Source organism: Piliocolobus tephrosceles, chromosome 15 (genome assembly GCF_002776525.5).
Source record: "Piliocolobus tephrosceles isolate RC106 chromosome 15, ASM277652v3, whole genome shotgun sequence".
NCBI classification, from domain to species: domain Eukaryota; kingdom Metazoa; phylum Chordata; class Mammalia; order Primates; family Cercopithecidae; genus Piliocolobus; species Piliocolobus tephrosceles.
Window position 1 is genome coordinate 9,044,185 of NC_045448.1, and position 23,987 is coordinate 9,068,171.

Below are 23,987 nucleotides of genomic sequence, written 5' to 3' on the forward strand. Positions count from 1 at the left end.
CTAGGAAGATTTTTTTGTGTGTACTGGGTTCACTTGGACTTTTTGAGTTTATAACTTGAGGGATATTTGATATTCTGGTCAGACTCAAAAATGATTTTATAGTCGTATGGTGAAAAGGCGGCCCTTATCAGAAATAAAAATGAAACAATCTGCTTCTTGTGCAAACACTGGCTGTGTAGCTGCTGCTAGTCTGGAGGAGGGACTTGTGTGACTCCCAAGGCTGGCCCAGCAACTAGCGGTACAGCTTATAAACAGACCTGCTTTTGAAGGGAGAAGGCGCTAGTGCTTCAGTGTCAGAAGGTTGGCCTGCAGGAGTTTAACAGCACCTCTGTGTAATTTGCCTTGCTGACCCATATTGCTGAGCGTGTACCACAAACCTCATTCCTATTTCTGCCCACCCCCCAGCGTTGTTTCCTAAAATGCAGCCCCACTGGTGTTACTTCTCTGCCTAAAACTCTACAGCGTTTTTTCCTCACCCTCTTTGAAGTTGGTGGAAGTCAGCTCCAGAGCATGGGAGAGAGAAGGAAGACCTCTTGTGGACTTTAGGATTTTAGAGCAATTGGGATGAAGATGGTTCTCTTACTACAGAACCATCCAAAGATTTTAATGGGCTAGTAATGTGGATTGTGAGTGGTTATCGGCCTTAATCCTTTCCCAATTCATTTGTCTGTGAAACTGTCCTGCCTCCCCTGATCACCCCACTGTGAGCCTCAGGTGAGTAAATGCTGCAGAACACCAGATGAGTTCCAAGCTGCTGTGCATTGTCTGGACTCAGGCCACCTGTCCCGACCCTCCCCAGCTGGACTCCTCTGTGCCCTTCTTTGAAATAACTTGCAGTTTTCCCCAGCGAGCCACGTTTGGTGCCTTCTTCCCTCTGCTCATGCTTTGCTGTTTGCTTAAAATAGCATTTGCCACTTAATGAAAGAACCCTGACGTCCAAAGAAGTTGAGTTTGTTCAAAGTCACAAAGCTCTACAGTGACAAGGCTGGGATTTTAACGTAGCTCCTTGGGCTCATGTCCTTTCCGAGGCCCTGCACGTAACAGCCTGGCGTGTGACCTTGGAGGGGGTCTCCTATTTTTGTCATCCTTTAGCCATCTATTATGTCATGCCAAGTTTGAGTTATTCTAAGGTCATGAGTCTGAGTCCTGAAAAGTTCTAAGTCCTAAAACCAGAGCCTGATCCTGAAATCTTTATTTCAGAACAAGCGTTGTCTACTGCGAAGAAGTCACCTGAGGAAACGCGATACTTTCTCCTGTCATGTTGCTGACATTGTTCACAGTGTCTTTGGAACTCTTTAGAACTGCTTTTAGTAGCACGTTCTTTTGCATATATTTAGCAGAGAAGTCTAAGGATAGATTAAATTTTTTTAGAACTAGATGTCAGAAATAAGTCAGGCATATTCAAGAAGGGACTGAGTGCCGGCGACCACAGTTGGTTTAGGTGCCCTGTAACTACACAGACATGGGCTCTGAAGGCAGCTGGTTCCAAAGGAGAAGTCCCCGTAGTGTTTTGATCATGAGGATAAAGACCCAAGGCAATTCCTGTATAGGAAGAGCACTCATTTTATGTATGATAGAACAGTGAGAATAAATTAGCGTTTATACTTCATACTGCCATATTCCCTTTCTTGTCTCATGTTTCTTAACTTCTTTGGGACCAGGATTTCCTCCACCTGCTTTCCTACTTTGTCACAGATTGGCCCCGTTTGACCCATCTCTGCCCCAGTGTCCCTCACTGCAGGCCACTGGCCTGTCACTGCTTCCTGAGCGTGTGCCAGCTGTACTTCTGTGTCTTCGCACAGCTCCACCCGGTCTGCAGACAGTCTTCCCCATCCCAGTCACCTGGAGGGGACCTGCCCTTGCCTCCCCACCCATCTTCATCCAGACTTAGCCCTCTTTGACTTCAGCATAACCCTCTTTGACTGTCTTGTAATAGATTCTTTTTTTTTTTTTGTCTTTTTTTGAGATGGCGCTTCTCTCTGTTGCCCAGGCTGGAGTGCAGTGGCACGACCTCGGCTCACTGCAGCCTCTACCTCCTGGGTTCAAGTGATTCTCCTGTCTCAGCCTCCTGAGTAGCTGGGATTACAGGTGTCAGCCACCACACCCGGCTAATTTTTGTAATTTTAGTGGAGTTGGGGTTTCACCATGCTGGCTAGGCTGATCTCAAACTTCTGACCTCAAGTGATCCACCAGGCTCAGCCTCCCTGTAATAGTTATTGAGTTATTCTAAGGTCATGAGTCTGAGTCCTGAAAAGTCCTAAGTCCTAAAACCCGAGGTGTCTGTGCAGCTGAAGCTCAGACCCCGATGGTCTTACTGCTGTGTCAGGGGTGTGTGCAATGAGAGGCCCTCTCTGTTTCAAAGCCACCATGCCTTTAGTGTGTCTGTCACACAAGTGACATCTTGAAGACTTCAGTGAGTCACTAAGAAATGGCATGCTGTTGTAACAAATTACCATAAAATGAGTTGGCTTAAAATGGCACAAAGTTACCTTTCAGTTCTGCTGTGGGAAACCCAACATGTGTCTCACTGGGCTAAGATGAAAGTGTCAACAGGGCTCCTTCCCTGAGGCTCTAAGGGAAATCAGTTTCCTTTTCCTGCTCCTAGAGGCCACCTGCATTCCTTAGCTCATAGCTCCCTTCCATCTTCAAAGCTGGTCGTGGCCGGCGATGTCTTTGTCACACTGCATTGCTCTGACACTTAGTTGGCTCGGGCTGCTATAACAAAATACCATAGACTGGTGGGTTAAACAACAGAAATTTATTTTCTCACAGGCCCGGGGGCTGGGAAGTCCAAGATCAGGGCGCCAGTGTGGTTGGGTTCTGATGAGGGCTCTCCTCTCCTTCCTGGTTTGCAGACAGCCGCCTTCTCCCTGCACCCTCATGGTAGCGAGAGAAAGCAAGCTGTCCACTTTCTCCTCTTATAAGGACCCTAATGCCATCAGGAGGGCCTCACCCACTTGACCTCATCTAAACCTAATTATTATGCTTCCCAATGGCCCCATCTCCAAACACCATTACCTTGGGGGTTAGGGCTTTAATATATGAATTTGGGGGAAGGGATGCAATTCAGTCCCATAGCAAACACTGACTCTTCTGCCTCCCTCTTCTACATGTAAGGACCCTTGTGATGACATTGGCCTCACCCAGATAATCCAGATAATCTCCCCATCTCATGTTCAGCTGATTAGCAACTTTATTCCATCTACAATTTCAATTCCTCTTTGCCAAGTAGCATAACATACTCACAAGTTCCAGGGATTAGGAGGTGGGCATCTGGTGGTGGAGGAGATGTTATTCTCTCTACCACACCTCTCCTGAATTCTTAGGATTTGGAGGTTGAATCAGTTTCCACTGTTTCGTTCAGCTACAAGTTAAAGGGTACCTAACATGCAGGCACTGTTAACACTTTAACTGTTGCTCCCGATTGTTCTCTAGTAGTTTTGCATCTGTTGATCTTTGCTCGGTTAATTAGAAGCCCTTGAGGTGAAAGACCAATTCTGGGAGACGGTGTCGGTGTCATTTAGGATAAAGAAGACATAGATATTAGAATCCAAGAACCCTTGATTAAAAGCTAGCAATGTCACTGAAAAAGCCTGTGACATTAGGACGATTATTTTAGCTTTCTGAGCCTCAATTTGCTCATGTGTAAAATGGGAATTTAATGGGTCATAGGATTGCTGGTGAAGGTTAAGTGAGATAACATGAAAAATTACCATGCATGGTTCTGGACATACACGTGGTAAGTGTGACAGCTGCGATATACCTCCTGCGTGTGTTTCTTGCAGTGGCTGCCATGGTCATGGGCAGATAATAGGTGCCCAGTAAATACCTGATACATTATCAGGTTCCTGAGGTATGTTCTTACACTGCTTTCTTAGTGTAGGAGAGGTGAACTTACAATTTTAGATATAAGCGGTTTGTGTTATGACAGGCCCTGTATTCTCTTCTTTGAGGATTTATATGGATTTATGTAGAAGGAAATTTAAGATGCCTTAAAATGGAGGTTGGAAAACTGTGGCCAGACACCTGTGTTTTCACAGCCTGAAAGCTAAGAATGGTATCATACCATCATTACCTACACAATAACCTCAGTATTGCCTCAACAACCCGCAGTGTGATGGTGTCTGGAGATGGGCCCTTTGGGAAGTAATTAGCTTTAGATGAGGGCATGAGAGCGGGGCCCTCATGATGGGGTTAGCGCCCTCCTTAAATATTTACTCTCTGACTTTCTAGGAAGAAGTTTCTGAATCCCTGCATTAGAGCAGTGGTTATAAACAGAATCCCCCTGGGGTCTTGTTAAAACAGGGATTGAGTTTCTGGTTCAGCAGGTCAGGGATGGGGCCTGAGTATTTGCTAATTGAAAAAGCTCCCAGGTGACAGCGCTGGGCTTTGAGAATCCTACCTTAGAACCCCCCATCCCCACTTTAAACACTGGACTGGGCCAAAAGGGTATCCGCATGTCCCACATGTAGCAAAACAGTAGTCTTCTTCCACAATAGCCAGTGTGTTATGTTTGCTCCCAGTCTTCAAAATGATGGCAACCCAGCCAGCTGTATTTCTGGAGAGTCTTACCTCAGGTTTGCAAAAGCAGTTGTCATAATGATTTATGAGAAACTCTTTGCCACTCAGTGATTGATTGGTATCTGACCTCTTAAAATTAAGTTCATATTTATTTTAAAACTCTTGTCTAAAATTTCCCAAGCTCTGGCTCAGCCCAAAGGTGTTCCCTCCACACCCCAGGAAGTTGAAGCTAACATTTTTCAGCTGTTTGACATATCAGTGGGTGGAAAAATTCATCTCTATCAAGAAGGAAGCAACAAAAGATTTTCATTTTCACTTCTCTAGAATTACTCTGTCATAAGGACTTGTTAGAACATTCTTATTGAGAGTGATATTCCTACCCTCAATCAGAATATCCTAGAAAATTATCCCATTCTTGAAAGTACAAAGAAAGAAATGCTGATTTTCCCTCAAATCCTTACCATCTCCCACCTACAAAAGAAAATGAGAATACAACAACTTTGTGTGTGTGTTCCTGCCTGTTGTTTGCAGTGTTAGAATATGATATGAAAGTACACTTCAAATTCATACGGAAAACTATTTCTATTGTAGATATTATCAATTAGAACAAGGCAGTTCAGAACAAATATAATAGTTGAGGAAATGAAGTTTCACTGTGCAATAAGAAGATACTGGCTGGGCACGGTGACTCATGCCTGTAGTCCTAGCACTTTGGGAAGCTGAGTCAGATGGATCGCTTGAGCTCAGGAGTTCAAGACCAGCCTGGGCAACATGGTGAAACCCTGTCTCTACAAAAAAATACAAAAATTAGCTGGGCATGGTGGTGTATGCCTGTAATCCCAGCTATTTGGGAGGCTGAGGCAGGAAGATTACATGAACCTGGGAGGTTGAGGCTGCAGTGAGCTGAAATTGCACCACTGCACTTCATCCTGGGTGACAGAGTGAGACCCTATCTCCAAAAGGGAAAAAAGGAAAAGGATATTTTTTTGAAAAAGAAAAAAATATTTTAAAAAATATATATATTGTATCTGATTTTTACCTATTACATGAGAAAATAACAAGATCAGAATAATCCTTACTGTTTGGCAAGCTTACAGTAACTAGTACTGTGCTCCATTGTTGCAGCACTGAAAGCATGCACGCAGAGTTTTTTTTTTTTTTTTTTTTTTTTTTAGACGGAGTCTTGCTCTGTCGCCCGAGCTGGAGTGCAGTGGCCAGATCTCAGCTCACTGCAAGCTCTGCCTCCCGGGTTTACGCCATTCTCCTGCCTCAGCCTCCGGAGTAGCTGGGACTACAGGCGCCCGCCACCTCGCCCGGCTAATTTTTTGTATTTTTAGTAGAGACGGGGTTTCACCGTGTTAGCCAGGATGGTCTCGATCTCCTGACCTCGTGATCCGCCCGTCTCGGCCTCCCAAAGTGCTGGGATTACAGGCTTGAGCCACTGCGCCCGGCCGCACGCAGAGTTTTTGGAAAGCAGTTTGGTGGTGCACATCAAGAAAAATAAAAATATTTTCGTGGAAGGAGATCCATGCACAAAGATGTTCACTGTCTTGTTGCACTGCTTATCAAAGTGAGAAATTGAATGCCTCCTATGTAAAGCTGAATTAGGATTTAGCTGCTTGCTGGAATTATGTTTATATAGCAACAGGAAGAAAAATGCTTATGATGAAATCTTCAGCAATAAAATTCAGGATACAAAATTTATGTACACCGTGTGTGTTTAAAAAGAAATAGATGATAAATGATGATAAAGAACATTGATATTCACCAACTTGAGGGTAGAAGCATAGTGGTAATAAATACTCATGAGGTATTTGTTAGAATATTTCTATTATAAAGCTAAACAAAAACGTTATGTGAATTCCATCCTTACAGTTTTGTGAGTTAGGTCCTGTTCATTGACAGATGAGCTCACAGAGGCACTGGGCAGCGATTTGCCGGTGTCATCTAGCCAACAGTTGGAGGAGTTCAGATTCAAAACCAGGTGAGTGTACCCGTCTCTGCTTCTGACTGCTGCAGCATGCTGCCTGTTGCTGAGTCAGGAAGTTGCTAGGGGCACACGGTGGAGAAAACAAGTGGCAAAGTGGGGAGCACCCTACGTGCCACCTGACTGAGCCATCGTAGTCCTTCTGAAAAATTCCAGGTGGTTTTGGTTGATTACAAGATCAGTGTGAGCCAGTACATGGCACATGTCCCAAAGGCGAGCCACACGGTGACCTCAGTGAAGTCTTTGGTGCTTATAAAGAAGGTTATTGTTTCATTATTTAGTTGTAAGAGCAGCATATAAAGAAGAACCTGAAAATCTTAGAGATGGAGAAATCTCCTTGTAGGATGGATATCTGAAGGACATGGGGCTCTTAGTTTTGGAAGGGGTGGGAGAGGCGTACATGAAGGGCTTTCTCTGGGCTGAGGAAGGTAGACGTAGTATTTGTTCCTCTCTAGAGGAGGCTTTCACAAGAGCAAGCCTTGACTCAGGTATGAAGGAGAGGATAACTGGGTGAGCAGCCTGAGTGGCGAGCTGGTGGTTGGAAGGTTCCTGCAGCGGGTGGACGGCCCCTGTCTCTGAGGAAGTTGTAGAGGGAGGTGAGGACGTGGGCTTGAAGGCCCTGGAGATGTCTTCCAGTTGTGAGGCTCTGGAGTCCAGCCATCTCCCCGCTGCTGGCTAACAACAATGATTGGAATTTAGATGGTGACTTGTGGAATCCTGTCCAAAGTGACCACTGCATTAGTCATGGAAGGAAGGCACCTCTGAAGGAACGCAGAGGTCTGTGAGTTAACTGACGTCCAAGTGTTGGCATGAATCATACTTCGGTTCAGAGGTATCTGCTATTTAATTTGGCTGGTGTTTATAGTCAGCCAGTCTGTGGGCCACGCCGGTGGCCACACGCATCTGTAAGACATGGGGCTGTGGTTTCATCAGTGGTTCTTTAATCTTTTGGTTATCATAGACATCCGTAAAAATAAGAAGGCTGTTTTGGATGATCCCTCCAGGAAAAGGTACCTTTACATAATTTTGCATACACTGTTTGGGATGCACATACCCCCATAAACCTGTCCACAAACCCAACACACCAAGCGAAAAAGCTCAGACCTTGAGCTTAAATCTTCTACCCACTCAACACGATGACTTCATGTTTCCTCGTCTGTAAAATCCTGCAGAGTTGTAAGGATGAAAGATTAGTTTTACATGTATGTCATCTCCACAGTGTTCATGGTAGCTACTGTGTGAGGCTTTAGAGACTGTGCACTTTCCAAGGGCTGCTTGTCCTTGAGGGTGAGACCCCGGGATCTCTTGGAACCAGAGGAGTCAGCTTCCTTCCTAGAGGCTGTGTCCTGCATGGAGTTGGGTGGGGGCAGCGGTGTGTGCTTAAGTCATCACTGTGGTGAGCACGTAAGTCATGGGATATGACATGGCAAAAATGAAGGGCTGAAATCTGCTTACCCTGGCTAAATGCACATTCTGTAATGTAGCGAATTAGATTGCTTTGCCAACATGAACTCTTCCCCCATTAAAGGGTGTGAATATAATTGGGAGTAAAATTTCTAATAGCTTGTACTCCCCATTCAACAAATGTTGAATTTACCTCTTGGCTTTGAATCCAAACACCTTAGGGTAGCCTGTCTCCAGGCTAAAGGAAAGCCCTGCCAGTTTTTCAGTGAGACCCCCTCCCCACCACCTCCAACCTGCTTCAAGCACCCCTAGGATGGAAGCAGCTCTCTGGTTAAGGAGAGTCGAGGGTGAGTCAAGCAGCTGGTAGCTCAGTTTTAGTCTCATGTCATACTACATTTTCAATGAGCAAATCCTTTAAACGTCGTCTGCTCCAAGAAGCCTTTTCTGTTACCAGCCCCCAGAAAATGTACTTCTTTCCCCATAGAGTGCTGTATTTCCACCTCGTGTAATTTACATAATAGTGGATTGTTTTCGCATGTTTATCTTTGTCTTGCTAAGTTGTGTGTTGGCAGGTACCAAGGTTGATTATCTTTCTTGAATGCAGATCTCTTAGAAGCCTTTTGGCTGCTCTCCATTACCTGGGATGGAGTTCCTCATTTCTGGCCCCTGTCTGACACTCCAGCCCTTCTCCGTGCTCTGGCCACACCAAGCACCTTGAATTCCCCAGAGCTCATTCTGTTTCTTGCCTTTGTGTCACTGCACTGAACTGATTGGCTGAGTCTTTCTCACTTATTGGATGCTTGCTTCTTGAGGGCAGGAGCTCTGCTTGATGAATCTTTGTGTTTGTTAGTGCTTGCTGCATCATAGAGTTTCAGTGTGATTGGATTTTATTTTTTAGTAACCAGAAATATTCTTGACCCATAATGGAAGCACACAGTGAATGAATAAAAGTAAATGTTGATATATTCTGTACTCTAAAGCCTAAAGGGACAGAAAGCATCAACATAAAAAAAAAAAAAAAATGCAGGCCGGGCGCGGTGGCTCACGCCTATAATCCCAGCACTTTGGGAGGCCGAGGCGGGCGGATCACAAGGTCAGGAGATCGAGACCATCTTGGTTAACATGGTGAAACCCCGTCTCTACTAAAAATACAAAAAATTAGCCTTGCCTGGTGGCGGACGCCTGTAGTCCCAGCTACTTGGGAGGCTGAGGCAGGAGAATGGCGTGAACCTGGGAGGTGGAGCTTGCAGTGAGCCGAGATCCCGCCACTGCATTCCATCCAGCCTGGGCGACAGAGCAAGACACCTAGCAAAATAAATAAATAAATAAATAAAAATGCAGTAGCCCAGTCGCCACTCTTCACCCCTCTTACCTGCCTTCCAGTTGTACTCCGTACAAGCAGTAGAAGCTTCACAGGGAGGTAATTGAGGTGACATTTAGTTATTCACACAGACTTTGAATCGTCATTGGAAGGATGGGGTCATTAATATAAGGCAGGATGAAAGAGGATGGGGTGATCATAGACAACAGGTTTTGTGTTTTAATAGCCCACACCTTGGCCTTATTAGTGGACTCCATTGCTAGCTGCCTGTGCTGAACACCACCAGACTAGATGCATCCTGGGGTACTATCCACAAAGACTGGCGGTTTCTCAAGGAATCACATTCCAAGGGACTTCCTAGGAAAGATGATGGAAATGGGTTTTGAAAGTGGAAGAAGCCTGGGGTGTTGGAGAAGGCAGAGGAAGTGGCAGGAAGAAGCTGGTGAGAGGCATCCTTTCCAGTTGCTCAGCCTGCGCGGGAGCTCGCAGGGGTTATGAACAGGGACGACATTCTTGTTCAACCCCTTCTGGTTGTGGCTACTTCTGTCTTGTCAAAGATGATACAGGTATCCTCAGTTCCGAAGGCTGTCTCCCTCTTGTTACCTTGTCCAGGGAAAGCTTTGGGAGAGAAAGACAGATTCTAATGTTATTTATTTATTTATTTATTTGTTTGTTTATTTTCTTTTGAGATGGAGTCTTGCTCTGTCACCCGGGCTGGAGTGCACAGTGGCACGATCTCGGCTCACTGCAACCTCTGCCTCCTGGGTTGAAGTGATTCTCGTGCCTCAGCCTCCTGAGGAGCTGGCATTACAGACACCTGCCACCACTCCTGGCTAATTTTAGTATTTTTAGTAAAGATTGGGTTTCGCCCTGTTGGCCAGGCTGGTCTAAACTCCTGACCTCAAGAGATATGCCCACCTTGGCCTCCCAAAGTGCTGGGATTATAGGCTTGAGCCACTGCACCCGGCCTAATGTTCTTAATGGGCACAGTCACAGAGCACTGAAACAATCTGGCAGTTAGAGCTGATGCTTCAGATTTCTTTTTAAGTTTTTATTTATTCTTTACATTGTTATTATAAAGATAAGATAAGCTTAGTTTAGAAAATTTAGAAAATTCAGAAAAGCACTAAACCAACCAAGTCTTGACCCTTTACCCTGATGGGATCTCAGTATCTTTATAACCAGCAGAGGCTCAGGTGAGCGCTGGGTCTGAGGCCCACCCCTGACTTGGAACAAGGCTCTGCCTCTTAGAAGTTGCATGACTGGCCGGGCGCGGTGGCTCAAGCCTGTAATCCCAGCACTTTGGGAGGCCGAGACGGGCGGATCACAAGGTCAGGAGATCGAGACCATTCTGGCTAACACGGTGAAACCGCCTTCTCTACTAAAAAATACAAAAAACTAGCCGGGCGAGGTGGCGGGCGCCTGTAGTCCCAGCTACTCGGAGGCTGAGGCAGGAGAATGGCGTAAACCCGGGAGGCGGAGCTTGCAGTGAGCTGAGAACCGGCCACTGCACTCCAGCCCGGGCGACAGAGCGAGACTCCATCTCAAAAAAAAAAAAAAAAAAAAAGAAGTTGCATGACCCTGGGCGGGTTCACACTCGACAGTCTGTTTCCTTGTCCACTCAGAGGAGAATAAAATAACATCTAGAAAGCACTTGGCCTGGGGCCTAGCATATAACGCCTTGCATATAACAGGTTATTGACTGCTAGCAAGTGCTCAGTTTTTCCCACCACTGTTAGCATTTTGATGTATTATCTTTTCAACCTCCTCTCTACGTTTTACTTTTTTGCAAAATTGAGACTAAATATCTAATTTTGTGTCCTGCCTTTTTTAAACTTGGCATTCTGTTCCTACCATATTCCTATATCATGATTTTAAAAGTCAACATAATATTCCATTTTGTAGAAATACTGTTAATTTAACCATTTTCATATTGTTGGAACTTAGCACATTTTAAATTTTCACTCTTTATAAATGTTCTGTACACACATCTCTGATCACCTTGATTATTTCCTTAGGATAGATTTCTGAAAGTGGGATTATCCAGAATGATACACATTAGCAAATTGGAAATGAAAATGTTTTCAGCCATTTAGTTGGGATGATTCTAGAAATAAAGTTCTGAAAATGGCCCTCTCTTGCGGGATGTCCACCAGGTAGAGACCCTGTTAAGAAACAGGGATGATCTTTGATTTGACGAAATTGCATTCCCATGAGATCACGCGCCACAAGTGAGGTTGGAAACAGGTGGCATGCAGAGCCGACAGCCGGAGGAAATGGTCTCCGCTATGCAGAGTTGTGCACAACATCACAACATTGATGTCGTGATACACATTTGAGGATTAATCGTCCTGTCATCCATCTAAGGAGTGTCTCCACCAAGCTGCTGCCATAGAGAACATATGTCTCTCCTTAAACGCTCCCTTCGCCAAGCTGTCTGCATGGAAGATTGGAATGTGGGGTGTCAGCAGGTGATTTTTCCTCTGCCTGACTCCCAAGTAGCCTGTGGTCTGGCCTGGAGCAGGGGTTTGGAGGGTCTTTGTTGGGTCAGCATGGAGGCGGGGACTGGGCAGCCATGAGACTGGTGCACCCTGCCTTCTTTCTGTTATGCTGGTTACAGCACTTGGTGTTCGGGTTAACGGTACATGCACTTGACTGGAAGGTTGTACATTGTCACTACCTTCAGCTCTTAGCCTAGATAAGAGCTAAGAACTGAAGATAGCGACAATGTCACGAGCAAATGAAGAAACAGTTTTTGCTGTGGGAGGAAGAGCATTGGACTCAGAGTCAGGAAACCCGCGTTCTTGTTCCAGCTCTGCTGCAAACTCACTGTGTGACCTTGAGCAAGTCATCACCCTCTCTGGGCTTTGTTTCCATGTTTAGACTAGGTCATCTTTCAGGATCCATGAAATTAAAGGACTCAGCAGTGAGTATAGGAGCCCTGAGGAGGTGGGGACAATGAGACCTGTGTTACCTGTGGCGATTTTGAGAGTTGAGAGCTGGATGCCGACAGGGGCTTTAAAACAGAGAAAGTAGGCCAGGTGCGGTGGCTCACGCCTGTAATCCCAGCACTTTGGGAGGCTGGCAGGCAGATCACGAGGTCAGGAGTTCCAGACCAGCCTGGCCAATATGGTGAAACCCTGTCTCTACTAAAAATACAAAAATTAGCCGGGCATGGTGGTGTGTGACTGTAGTGTCAGCTACGCGGGAGGCTCAGGCAGGAGAATCACTTGAACCTGGGAGGTGGAGGTTGCAGTGAGCCGAGATTATACTACTACACTCCAGCCTGGGCAACAGAGCGAGATTCTGTCTCAAAAACAAAACAAAACAAAGGATAAAACCAGAGAAAGTATTAATAGCGGGAACACATAGGACTCCCTGGTGTTCCCCTGGGGCTAATGCCTGTCTGTTTCTGTGATCTGCTGCTTCTCTACTCGACAAGTCTTACCTGTCCTTGGAGCCCGATTTCAATGTCTCCTTGCCATCTGAGTCCTCAGCACGTAGCCCATTGCCTGATGGCATTGTAAGTGATCAGTGCATGGATTGACATACCTTTCCCCAGGCATTCATCCCAGCCATGAGCATATGTGTCCTTGTATCTCACCCCAGCATACTGTCACATCCCCATTGCAGGGCTGGAAATAGTGAGTGTTATGCTTGAGATGAAAGAGGAGGTGGTTGAAGGTGAGTTGGCTGTGGGCCACCCATCCTCTGGCAGTGCTGCGCTGGTGGCTTCCTCACTGTGCCATGGGCCACACTGACCTGTCGAGAGCCGTATCTGTGTGTGTGGCCAATAGATGGGGCTCAAAGGAGCCATTCTTTGTCATTTTTGTATCCAGCAATTTTTGCTTAAACCATTTGTACTGGGCCTTCTCCTTGATACCAGTTTTTTAAATAACAGAATCCAGTAAACTAAAAAAACGCACAACAAAACCTAGTCATTGCCTCTAAACTCCGTTTGTACACGTGCATGCTGGCTTCATGATTGATTTCTCTGCAACAGTCTCTCAGTTCATCCTTTTGCAGGGATTGGTGGGTTTCATGCAGTGAGGTGGGGGAGATAAAGGGGTGATGGCTTAGAATTGAGAAGAAACGAAGTCTTGTCCTAGCGTGGTCTCTGTGACTCAGATTCTTATTTTCCAAAGTCCCTCCCAGGTCAGTGATTATTGGATCTGGATCATTAATGAGAATTAGAGTTTAAGATACATTTGAACAAGGGGGAGGTGAGAGTGTGAGCTCTTTTTAGAAGAACAGCTGTCACAATTCTGTAAATAAAAGCTGACAGACCCAGTTTGAGATCTTTCCAGAAACTTTATTCCCAAGCTATTTATTTTAGGTTCCTGTTTTAAGGTTGTTTTTGGCAAAAGAAAACAAACGCACTCAATGATTTTCTGTTCTGTAGTAGGAAAATCTTCATCATGGGGTGATCCGGAGCAGTGGGTCAGTCAGTGCCATGTTATTCGTGGAGGGATGGCTGTTGTCATGGTGGGCACCATGCTAGGTGTTAGAGGAAGACACAGGGCTTATGGGCTTCAGCAGGAAGCTTCAAGTTCATTTGCGGGTTGAAAAATACGTCTAAAAATCCCCAACTAGACCAGCGCAAAAAGATTCCCACTGACCTAAACTGGTACAGTGTGAGCATCAGAAGATAGTGCTGATTGTAGTGGATGAAAGCGCTGTAAATGTAAATCCGTGAGATGATGATGGTGATGACAAGCCAAAGAACTAATTGATCACATTGGGGTTGCTGGGGATCAATGCATCATTTAGAAGATATATAAGGACAAGATTTTTTTTGTTTGTTTGAGATGGAGTCTTGCTCTGTTGCCCAGGCTAAAGTGTACTGGTGTTATCTCTGCTCACAGCAACCTTCACCTTCTAGGTTCAAGTGATTCTCCTGCCTCAGCCTCCCGAGTAGCTGGGATTACAGGCATGTGCCACCATGCCTGGCTAATTTTTCTATTTTTAGTAGAGACAGGGTTTCACCATGTTGGTCAGGCTGGTCTCAAACTCCTGACCTCAGGTGATCCACCTGTTTCAGCCCCCCAAAGTGCTGGGATTACAGGTGTGAGCCACCGTGTCCGGCCAGTAATTTTTTTAAAAACAAAAAAACTTAACCTATACCAGGTAGTCAGTTGAGGAGCCCAGAAGGAGGGATGATAAGGAGTACTTTCGTATTTCTTGGTGCTGGAACATGAAGCCTACTACCAGTGAGAAGGCCGGCTCCTGTCTCCTGCCAAGGGCTGGAGGCAGCCTATGTGGTCCACAAAGTGCATTGACCCTCCTGCCAACTCTATGGTCTGGGGCAGGTGACATGACTCTCTGAACTGCACTTGGTTCAGAAGAAAATAGGGATCATGATAGCCAACTCTTAGTGCTGTCAGGTTAAACTGAACAAAAGACTTACAAGCGACCTAGTAGGCATTAACCATATGCGAAGTCCCTTCCCGTTGGGAGTTCACTTAGAGCAGCACTAAGGGTCCATTCCTCCTCGTGGTTTGAAGGACACCATAAGGCTGGGTAGAGTCTTCAGTTTCTCTCCTGCCGGGTGCTTTGTATTCATTGCCCAGCACCGTGAAGGAGGACACCATGGCCCGGCTCCCCTCTGTTGGTGTGTCTTGAAAGACCCATGGCTCAGAAAGCAGCGAGTGAGGGAGTAAGCAGGGGTGTGGAGGTTGCCTTTCTGTTTCTGTCATCCAGTGGACAGACAGTATGTAGTGACAGATGCCTGCCTGTGGCCACCAGCTCCCTTCCTGAACCCACTGAAACTGCCCATGTCTTGACCACTAATTTTGAGATAGTTTAAAAATAGTATGTGGTTTGAAAGGACCTTGCCTTCACTGTTAACCACACTCTAGAATTATAAATAGAGTAAAACAGAAGGAATTATTGATCCATCTGTGAAACTGGATTTTAAAAACCTAAAAATTAGATACTTTTGTTTGACAAGGTAAACTTTTTAACGATGAAACAAACATCGTGTAGTAGAGTAGGAGAGTGGACTTTGGAATCACAAGATTTGGGTTTGAATCCCAGCTCCGCCGCTTTCTGGCTGTGTTTCCTCAGATGAATTATTTGATCTCTTTGAGCCCTAATTTCCTAATAGTGTTATGAGAAACAATACATGTCTTATGAAGTTTAGAAAAAATATATGTAAAGTTTGTGCTTTGAATAACTGACACCTGTTGCTGCTGTTACTTTTGTTAGTGTTACTGGTTATGTGCCGAGTGTGGTAAACTAAGGCTCCTTACCTGATTCTTTCATTCCTCCTCTGACCTTGAGAGCATCTCCCAGCAGGTCTTTATCCTTTATACAGCTGATGCTGCAGGCCCACAAGGTCATACAGATGTTTGCTGGCGGACATAGGACTGGAACCTAGATCTTCCGAGGGCTCCTGAGGAGCTGTGTTTGCGGGTGTGTGCGTGTGCCCGTGTATGTTTCTGTCTGAATTTGTTGAATCTGGTCTCAGAAATTCATTTAATTTATCTAGAACTCCCAGGCTCTTTTCTGGAATGTTAAAAAAAGGGAAAGGACTCAGACAGTGAAATGAGTTTTCTCTTGTGTCTGCTGGATCCCCATTAGAGCCCTCTAGTCCCCCAAATGCCACTAGAGGTCAAGGACATGGTGCTTCCCCCCAGGATGGGCGAGCAGACCATTCATGGGTCATAGGGATTGGCTGAGGGTCCAGGACTGCCCTCCAGGAACAAATGTTCCCTCGTTTCCCTCATTGTCAGGCCCAGCCTGGGCATTGGCATTAGCTGACAGTGGTCTCATTTCCCCGAGAAGGAATTTGGGAGCTACAGACGGGCTCTCAGGATCTGTCCCCTGGTGGAGGAGCTGCAGCACTAAGCCTGTCTCTGGTGGAGTTCACATCCAAGTTCACGCCACAGGTCTGGCTGCTCCGTTGTGCCTGTAAATAGTTGTGTTATATTTCCAATTGAACTGATGAAAACAGAAATTAGGTAGCCATGGAGATAGAAGTTGTTTTTTTATAGACTGGCTGGTTTCATTTGAAAGTGCCTGACCTAGTAGTGAGGGAATTATATTCAACCACATTACTTTACCAGAATCACTTGTGTCCCCTCCCCCATTCCTACCCACGGTTCTGAATCAGAGGTCTGAGATGGGACAGTGGTGTCTAGAGTTTGGTGAAAATCCATGCATGTTTTTGGTAGCCAGTAGGGATTGAGAACCACTGTGCCAGAGACCCAGAGTCCAGAGTTTTCACTCTTACAGGTGCTACTTTGAGGCCTAAATGATAATAAAATGCCATGACACGTAGCACCTGGTTTCCTTTTTCTGCTCAAACAACATGTATGTTGTCTAATATTTCAGGCACACAACTTGGTCAAAGATGAATACAACTTAGTCTCTAAACTCTAAGCACGTCCAGTGTATGGGGAACACATTTACCAGACCATTTCAATATAACATGCTGAGTGCAAGGATAGGAGAGGTGCCAGTGAAATACCCAGGGTGTAGGGCAGAGTCATGGAAGGCTTCCTGGAGGAAGCATGAGTCTGTAGGATGCAGAGGAATTTGGGAGGGAAGGGCCCCTGGGTAGAAGTTGCATCCTGAGCAGAGCCACTGAAGCTGCAAAGACCACTGCTGTTCCTGCGTGAAAAGGAGAAGGAGCTGCGGTGTGTGGCTCTGAATTAGAGTCCTGGGCTTCAGGCTAGAGAGGAATGGCACATCTGTGGTTGAGTTTCTGGGAGGGGACTGAGTCTGGTGACTTCTGCCATCATTTGGTGAAGGAAGAGTCCTCGGAGGGGTGGAAATGTTGTGTGTCCTTGGCCGTCTCATCTGGTAATGCTGAGGACCACTGGACGTGGGCAAGGGCTTCCGCTCTTGCACACCACACTTGTTCTTTGGGATCTGTTGCCGGCACCACGGGTTGTTGTCAGGATAACGAAGCTATTTCTGTTCCTGGTGCAGCTTGATTTTTCTCAGATTTTTCTTCTGCTGATGTGTTCAGTGTTATTCACAACCGAGAAGAACCTGGTGGGGAGTGAGGGTGGCATGCCTGAGACTCACAGCGCCTCCCTCATTCTGTTGCAGCTCACGTGGAAAATGAAGAGCAGTACACCCAGGCTCTGGAGAAGTTCGGTGGCAACTGCGTATGCAGAGATGACCCAGATTTAGGAAGTGCGTTCCTGAAGTTCTCAGTGTTTACAAAGGAGCTGACAGCACTTTTCAAAAACCTGGTAAGCAGCTCTGTGTATGAAATGCTGTGGTTACTTCAGATGGGAAAGAGGCTCAGTAGAGGATGCTTAAGGTTTGTTTGATAAACTAGGAATGCATTTCATAGTTCCTTGGGTACCTAAAATAATTATGTTTTCTATACACATTGGGTCAATTTGGAATAAAGTTTAAAATTGTAATTTTTACTTTAGCAGGACTTAAAATTCAGCTCTGCAATTTAAATGTACACAGCTATGGGACAAAATGGGTAAATGCATTCATCTTCTTAAGGGCCTCTGATTTGAATTTTTAATAGTTTCTAAACTGTGTAGAATACCCTCTTTCTGGTAATTATAGTAGGCATTTAAGCTTATAATATTTAATAAATATGTTTCAGGCCCGTCTTACGCAGCAAGGTAACCTGTAATCAAAGCACAGAAATTACCATGAATATTTAAAGGCCTTTTGTTCTCCCAAGTGTAGAACCTAAAAAAAAAAACCTGGCCTGAGAGCAGTGCCTGAGTTTTCAGCCGTGGGAATGCGGCGCTGGTGCCTGCTGCCTGTGGCTGCTGCTTGGTACTGTGGGTGAATCGCGCCTTTCTTGTGCCTGGCAGCTCTGTGCTGTCCTCGTGATGGGGACAACGTTTTGAAGAAGTGGGCAGCCCAAGAGGGATGTTTGGGACCCTGCCCTGGTGGAATGGACCCTGGGATTGCCCCAGCTTTTCTTTCCTGTTTGTCTTCTCCAGTTTCTCCTAAAGGTCATGGAAGAGGTCAAGAACTCAGTAATGCTTTCTCTGTAGGCCACAAATAACAGCATCTTTTTCATGTCCTCTATTAGAAAGCTCATAACAAGTGAAAAACAGCTTATTCTTGAGATGGTGATGACAGTGGTTTTGTGAGACCGGCCTTAGAAGGGGAGAAGTGAGGGAACATCATGTGTGAGTTCCTAATGGGAAGAGGAAGAGCAGGAGCACTCGGGTCCTTGCTGTCTCTCCCCATCTTCACTTATGAATATTTCTGTAGGAAATGGTCAAAGTAAAAAGCTGTTGCTCTGCTTGAGCTTTTCACTTGGAGGAATCTGAAATCCCTTGGGGCTTTGGTTGAACTCATCCCTCTTCATCCCTATCCTAGAGTGGCGACCCACCTGCTCAGCAGTGGAGCCCTCGCCCTGCCTCAGCCCCGTGCCCTGGACGCTGGCAGGCATGCATGGTAGGGTCTTACCACTGGGTCAGGAAAGAGTAGAGATTTTTTTAAACTGGAGAAACTGCATGTGCCCAGGGTAGAGATCCATAGATGCTGCCATGGAGGGCGTCTCCTGGTGGAAAAGTCAGTTGGCTGCCTGCTCTCCCCACACCTGGGTGGATAAGCCCTTTCCACACACACAGAGCTGCCTGTGAGCCTCCTGGTGCCTCACGCTTCAGTACAGATGAGCAGCCTCCAGCATGAGGGAGACCAGAATTAGCAGAAAAATGAACGTATGGGAAGACTGGGATGCAGCTTGCTATTAAAGAAGGCCAGAGACATGACTAAGGTAAGAAAATATAACATTAAAAATCCAACAGGAAGGGTTGGAGTAGAGGAAATCTCTTAGAAAATAGATCCAAAAGACCAAAAAGTGGGAAATAGATAAAAGACAAAACAAGGATTAATTCTCAAGGCCCAGCATCCAACTGGCAGGTGTTTTAGAAAGAAAGAAGGATGTCATCAGTGCAACAAATCTAAAGGCAGTTTCTAAAAATGGAACGGAAGAGTCTCCAAGTTGAGTGGCTCGCAAGTGCCCAGCGCAATCAGGGAAAAGACCTGCCCTAAGCATCCCTGTGTGAACTTGCAAAAGATCTTAAAAGCTTCCAGATAGCACCAGAGGATTCGGAATCAGAATGGTGGTGAGCTTCTCAGCAGCAGCACTGGAAACGTTACGGCATAGAGCAATGCCATTAAAATCTTGAGGAAACTAACTCAGCCTGGAATTATGCCCAGCCAATCAAATATGAGAGTAGAATTAAAGATATTTTCAGACATGCAAGGCTCAAAAACTTTGGCTCCCATGTGTCATTTCTCTGAAACTCCTAAAGGATGTATTTTAGTAAAATGAAGGGGAAAGCCAAGAAAGAGGAAATTGAAAGTCGGGAAACAGGACCCAACACAGGAAAGCAAGCAGTGGAAGGGAATTCCAAGAGGATGATGGCGAAGGGAAGTCCCAGCGGGGCTGCCAAGCAGGGGGCCTAGAAAGCAGCCAGCCCACGATGGCCGACGATGTAGGAGATGGGTGGAGGCCTGGGTTCTGTTTCTCCCTCCCAAACACCTAGCCCTTTAGTTTTATTCACCTGATGGCTAGACCTGGACTGTCTCAGCTCTAACATGGAGAGAATAACGCCATACCTGATTCTGTGGATAGATTATAGCCAGCTGGTGACTCTTATACAGGATAGCTTATTTAATTCTTACGACAATCCCATAAGGTCAGTGTCATTCCCACTTTATAGATTAGATAACTGAGGCCCTGAATGGTCTGAAGAGCTAATATCTGGCCTGGCACAATGGCTCACATGTGTCATCCCAGCACTTCAGGAGGCCAAGGTGGGTGGATTGCTTTGAACCCAGGAGTTCAAGACCAGCCTGGGCAACATGGGGAAACCCTGTTTCTATAAAAATTACAAGACTTAACTGGGCGTGGTGGCTCATGCCTGTAGTCCCTGCTACTCGGGAGGCTGAGGCTGAAGAATTGCTTAAGCTCAGGAAGCGGAAATTGCAGTGAGCTGACATCACGCCACTGTACTCCACCTGGGTGACAGAGAGTGAGACCCTGTCTCCAAAAAAAAAAAACAAAAGAAAAGAAGAAGAAGAAAAAGCTAATATCTCTCTTGGGAGGCTCAGAGTCCTTGCCTAGGCAAGCCCACTTGGAGCACTCCACACCATGGAATTCGGATGAAACTAACTTGTCTCAGTTAACAACAAAGGCAGTTGCGCATAGTTAAATAAAAGCAATTCCTCCCTCTCCTTTATAAAATTTCCTGCAAAAGCAGAAAGCAGAGCAGGGCCTGCATGTTACAGCTGGTACATTGCTCACCACCCTGTGACTTTGCCAGTTTTTAATGCTTCATACATCACTGCAGGTCCTAGTTGCTGTCCAGCTTTCTACAGTGAGTAAAGGTATCAATAAAGGTATCCGTGGCAGTGATTTGATGAGCACCCAGGGTGTAGCAATCACTGGGCTATGCATGAAGGATACTCTGTTTCATTTATTCCACTTGGCAGCTGTGCAGGATAGTTTGTATTACCATCATCTTAAGGCACACAGTCACTTACAGGGCCCTTAGCTAGTGAGGGACAGAGTTGGGATTCAAACCCAGGTATTAACACTCCAAACCCATGTTGTTGTCATTGTGACATTTAAAGGAACCACAGCCTCTTATCACCTTCTTGACTGATCATAAGGGTTCAAGTTTCAACTTGCACTTTATGGAAGTCGGATTGTTGATCCTATTTCCTGGCAAAGATCAAAGAGAGAGAAAATTTCTTATTTGAGCCAAAATTAGCACTCACCACGCCTGATTTTCCAGGCCAGAGCCTGTGTGGAAGCTGCACAGCCAGAGGAAGGCCAAGTGGCGGCTCCTGCAAAGCTGGGTAGACGGGGAGTGGATTATAGGAGATGTCTCCATTTTTGGAATTTTGTATACCATTCTTCTTCCTATTTTTGGTCACATCTGTCTTATCTCATATTTTCCAAGCCTTGCTTTTGCTTTCCCTCGGGCTTTTAAAAACATTTTAGTTCTGTCCGGCTAAGACTCACAGTGCTACCTCTTGTCCAGAAAGAATAACAATTACCACCTACCTGCTTGGAGGCGTGAAAGAATGTTTATAAAGCAGTTGGAAGATCTCCAGAGAAATGCCAGCTTAATATAAAGCAAGATTTTCTTACTAATGGGTGAGATTCTCACCTGCAGAAGTCTGTGAATTTTCTCTGCGGTGATGCAGGATGAAAGGGAAAACCAGGCGGCTCCAGAAATGTGACATGTGTGAAAATAAAGTGCTTATGAAGTCTGCCCGGTTTCAGGGGTTCTTTTCCTCTTCCCAGATGGATGTGAGAATCCTGAAAAGACTCCAAGGGCCACCTCTGTGCTGAGAAGTGGCTCTCTAATGAAAGGCTGCATTTCGGGGCCGGTTTCTGAAAGGTTCGTTACAGATACGTAGTCTCTGTCTCCAGTGTTAGAGGATTGTTAGTGAAAGATGTCCTCACGGTCTGCAGAACCTGCTCTACATGAAGATCAGCATCTGTTGAAAGCAGGGGCCGGTGGGTGCTGACGAGAGAACAGAGTTGCAGCATGAGATCTGAGGTGACCCTGGGCTAAGGAGTTGTCCGTCACCCACGTTGATAGAGGAAATGGAAAGCTCTAACCAAGCAACATGTCTATCAGTCATCTTTTTTTAAATTTTTTAAACACAGATGGTGTGAGTTAGAAGACTTTTTTTGAGACAGAGTCTCACTCTGTCACCTAGGCTGGAGTGCAGTGATGCAATCTTGTCTCACTGCAACCTCTGCCTCGTGGGTTCAAGCAATCCTTCTGCGTCAGCCTCCCGTGTAGCTGGGACTACAGGCGCGTGCCACCATGCCTGGCTAATTTTTATATTTTTAGCGGAGATGGGGTTTCACCATATTCACCAGGCTGGTCTTGAACTCCTGACCTCAGGATCCGCCCACCTCGGCCTCCCAAAGTGCTGGGATTACAGGCATGAGCCACCACTCTTGGCCAACTTTTTTTTTTTTGAGACAGAGTCTCACTGTGTCGCCCAGGCTAGAATGCAGTGGTGCAATCTTGGCTCACTGCAGCCTCTGCCTCCCGGGTTCCAGCCATTCTTGTGCCTCAGCCTCCCAAGTAGCTGGGATTGTAGGCACGAGCTAAGTTTTGTATTTTTAGTACAGACAGGGTTTCTCCATGTTGGCCAGGCTGGTCTCGAACTCCTGACCTCAAGTGATCCACCCGCCTGAGCCTCCCAAAGTGCTGGGATTACAGGTGTGAGCCACCACACTTGGCCAGAAGACATTATAGCTAACCTTACTAGGGAGTTACTAAGGTTCTGTTGGGATGAGTGGTAGTTAGTGGTTTTGTCCTACGTGCTGCACCTGGCAGATGGGCATCCTGGCCTGGCTGCATTGGTACTAGTACAGCAGGACTCTGCCCGGCACTGTCAGGCTTAGGTTGAGTGTGAGCTGATTGTCCGTATTAGTAAGGCTTGTCTCATCATTCAGTATAGACATCTTGCTACCAGAAGTCCTCACCCTCAGTACTTCCACAGACTTTCTGCTATGAAAATATCTTAGATTCTTAAATGTCTTACTTTTTTTTAAAAATTAAACAAGAGCAATGATCATATCATCTTTCTAGGGGGAAGATTTAAGTCACTGTTTTGGACATAAACTAATGGACTATGCTGAAATCTAGAGACATCCTCAGTGGCTTGGGGTACATGGGAAGATCTGCCCTTGGATTAGTCCTATACTGTTATTAGGTGTCCATTTCTGACATTTGCTTTTTAATATTCTGACACTTTTTCTATTGGTTGCCCTTTTCCCACTATCAGTGCTTGGGTACCTCTAAGGTCTCTGTTTTATAGTGCTGCGAACTGAAGAGCAAGATGACTTGTGTGGCTTGTTAGATTCGTGTGCAAATTAGGAGTCCATAGGCTTCGAGTGAGTCGGGCCTGAGGGCTAGGGTTGGCTTCGAGTGAGGAAGGGAGAGAGAGTACCATGATGGACTTGCCGACAGTCACTTTGGGCCCCTAGAAACCTCTGCCATTTAGATTTTAGTATGGCCTCATTTATAGTTGGAAATTCCTTATCTAAGACCCAAAAGTCTTCAACGCTAAGCTATGTTCTATACTCACAAATCTCTAACCAAAAACAAAAGCACATTGTCTGATCGAGACGATGAACAAATAAGGCTGGCATCAGATATCTACATTTTGGTTGTGGCATAGCCACAGAATAGGTTTCCATTGGACTTGGATACTGTTGCTTTTTGGGGTTGGGATACTGTCACCCTACGATACTGTCACCCCTACACAGAGAAAGTGGGAAAAGCCATACATATTGGGCAAAGATAGGGTGGTGAGGCCTTGGACACGGGAGGGTGAGCTCACAGAGACGAGGACTGGGCACCTGCTGGGTGCTGTCCATGTGCTGGTGCTGTATGGGGCGGTGACCTCGGGCAACTCCTGCCTGGGCAGGGGACACAGATGCTTTTATTAGAAGACAGCCGGTGCCGAGATGGCCACTGGCAGCTGCGGAGCCCTGAGAGTACAGCATTGGAAGCCGGGAGCAGTGACTCCCAGTCCGAACCCTGAGTCCCTGGTTCCCTGGATCCCTGCGGATGGAGGGGCACTGCACTATGGCACTTGTTCTTCTGCACACAAGCCTGCTTGCAAGGTTTAGAAATCAGTGTCTTCACAACTCTCAAATGTGTGTAGGACACACTGTTTCTGTCTGAAAGTATTAATGAACCTAAAACGGTTTGTTTTTGTTTTTGTCATTGTGTTTTCTCAATTGCTGGCTATTAAAGGGACAAGTGCCATGAT

At 45.9% G+C, this 23,987-nt stretch overlaps 1 protein-coding gene across 2 annotated transcripts in view; it reads left to right on the forward strand.

Moving 5' to 3' along the window:
• The window catches only part of ASAP2 (ArfGAP with SH3 domain, ankyrin repeat and PH domain 2), a 199,863-nt gene that overhangs the window by 72,245 nt on the left and 103,631 nt on the right, over positions 1 to 23,987 (forward strand). For both annotated transcript variants that reach the window (XM_023199047.1, XM_023199055.1), the window contains exon 3: positions 17,292 to 17,437. In XM_023199047.1, the coding sequence (XP_023054815.1) occupies positions 17,292 to 17,437 (146 nt within the window). The remainder of the gene's footprint in view (positions 1 to 17,291; positions 17,438 to 23,987) is intronic.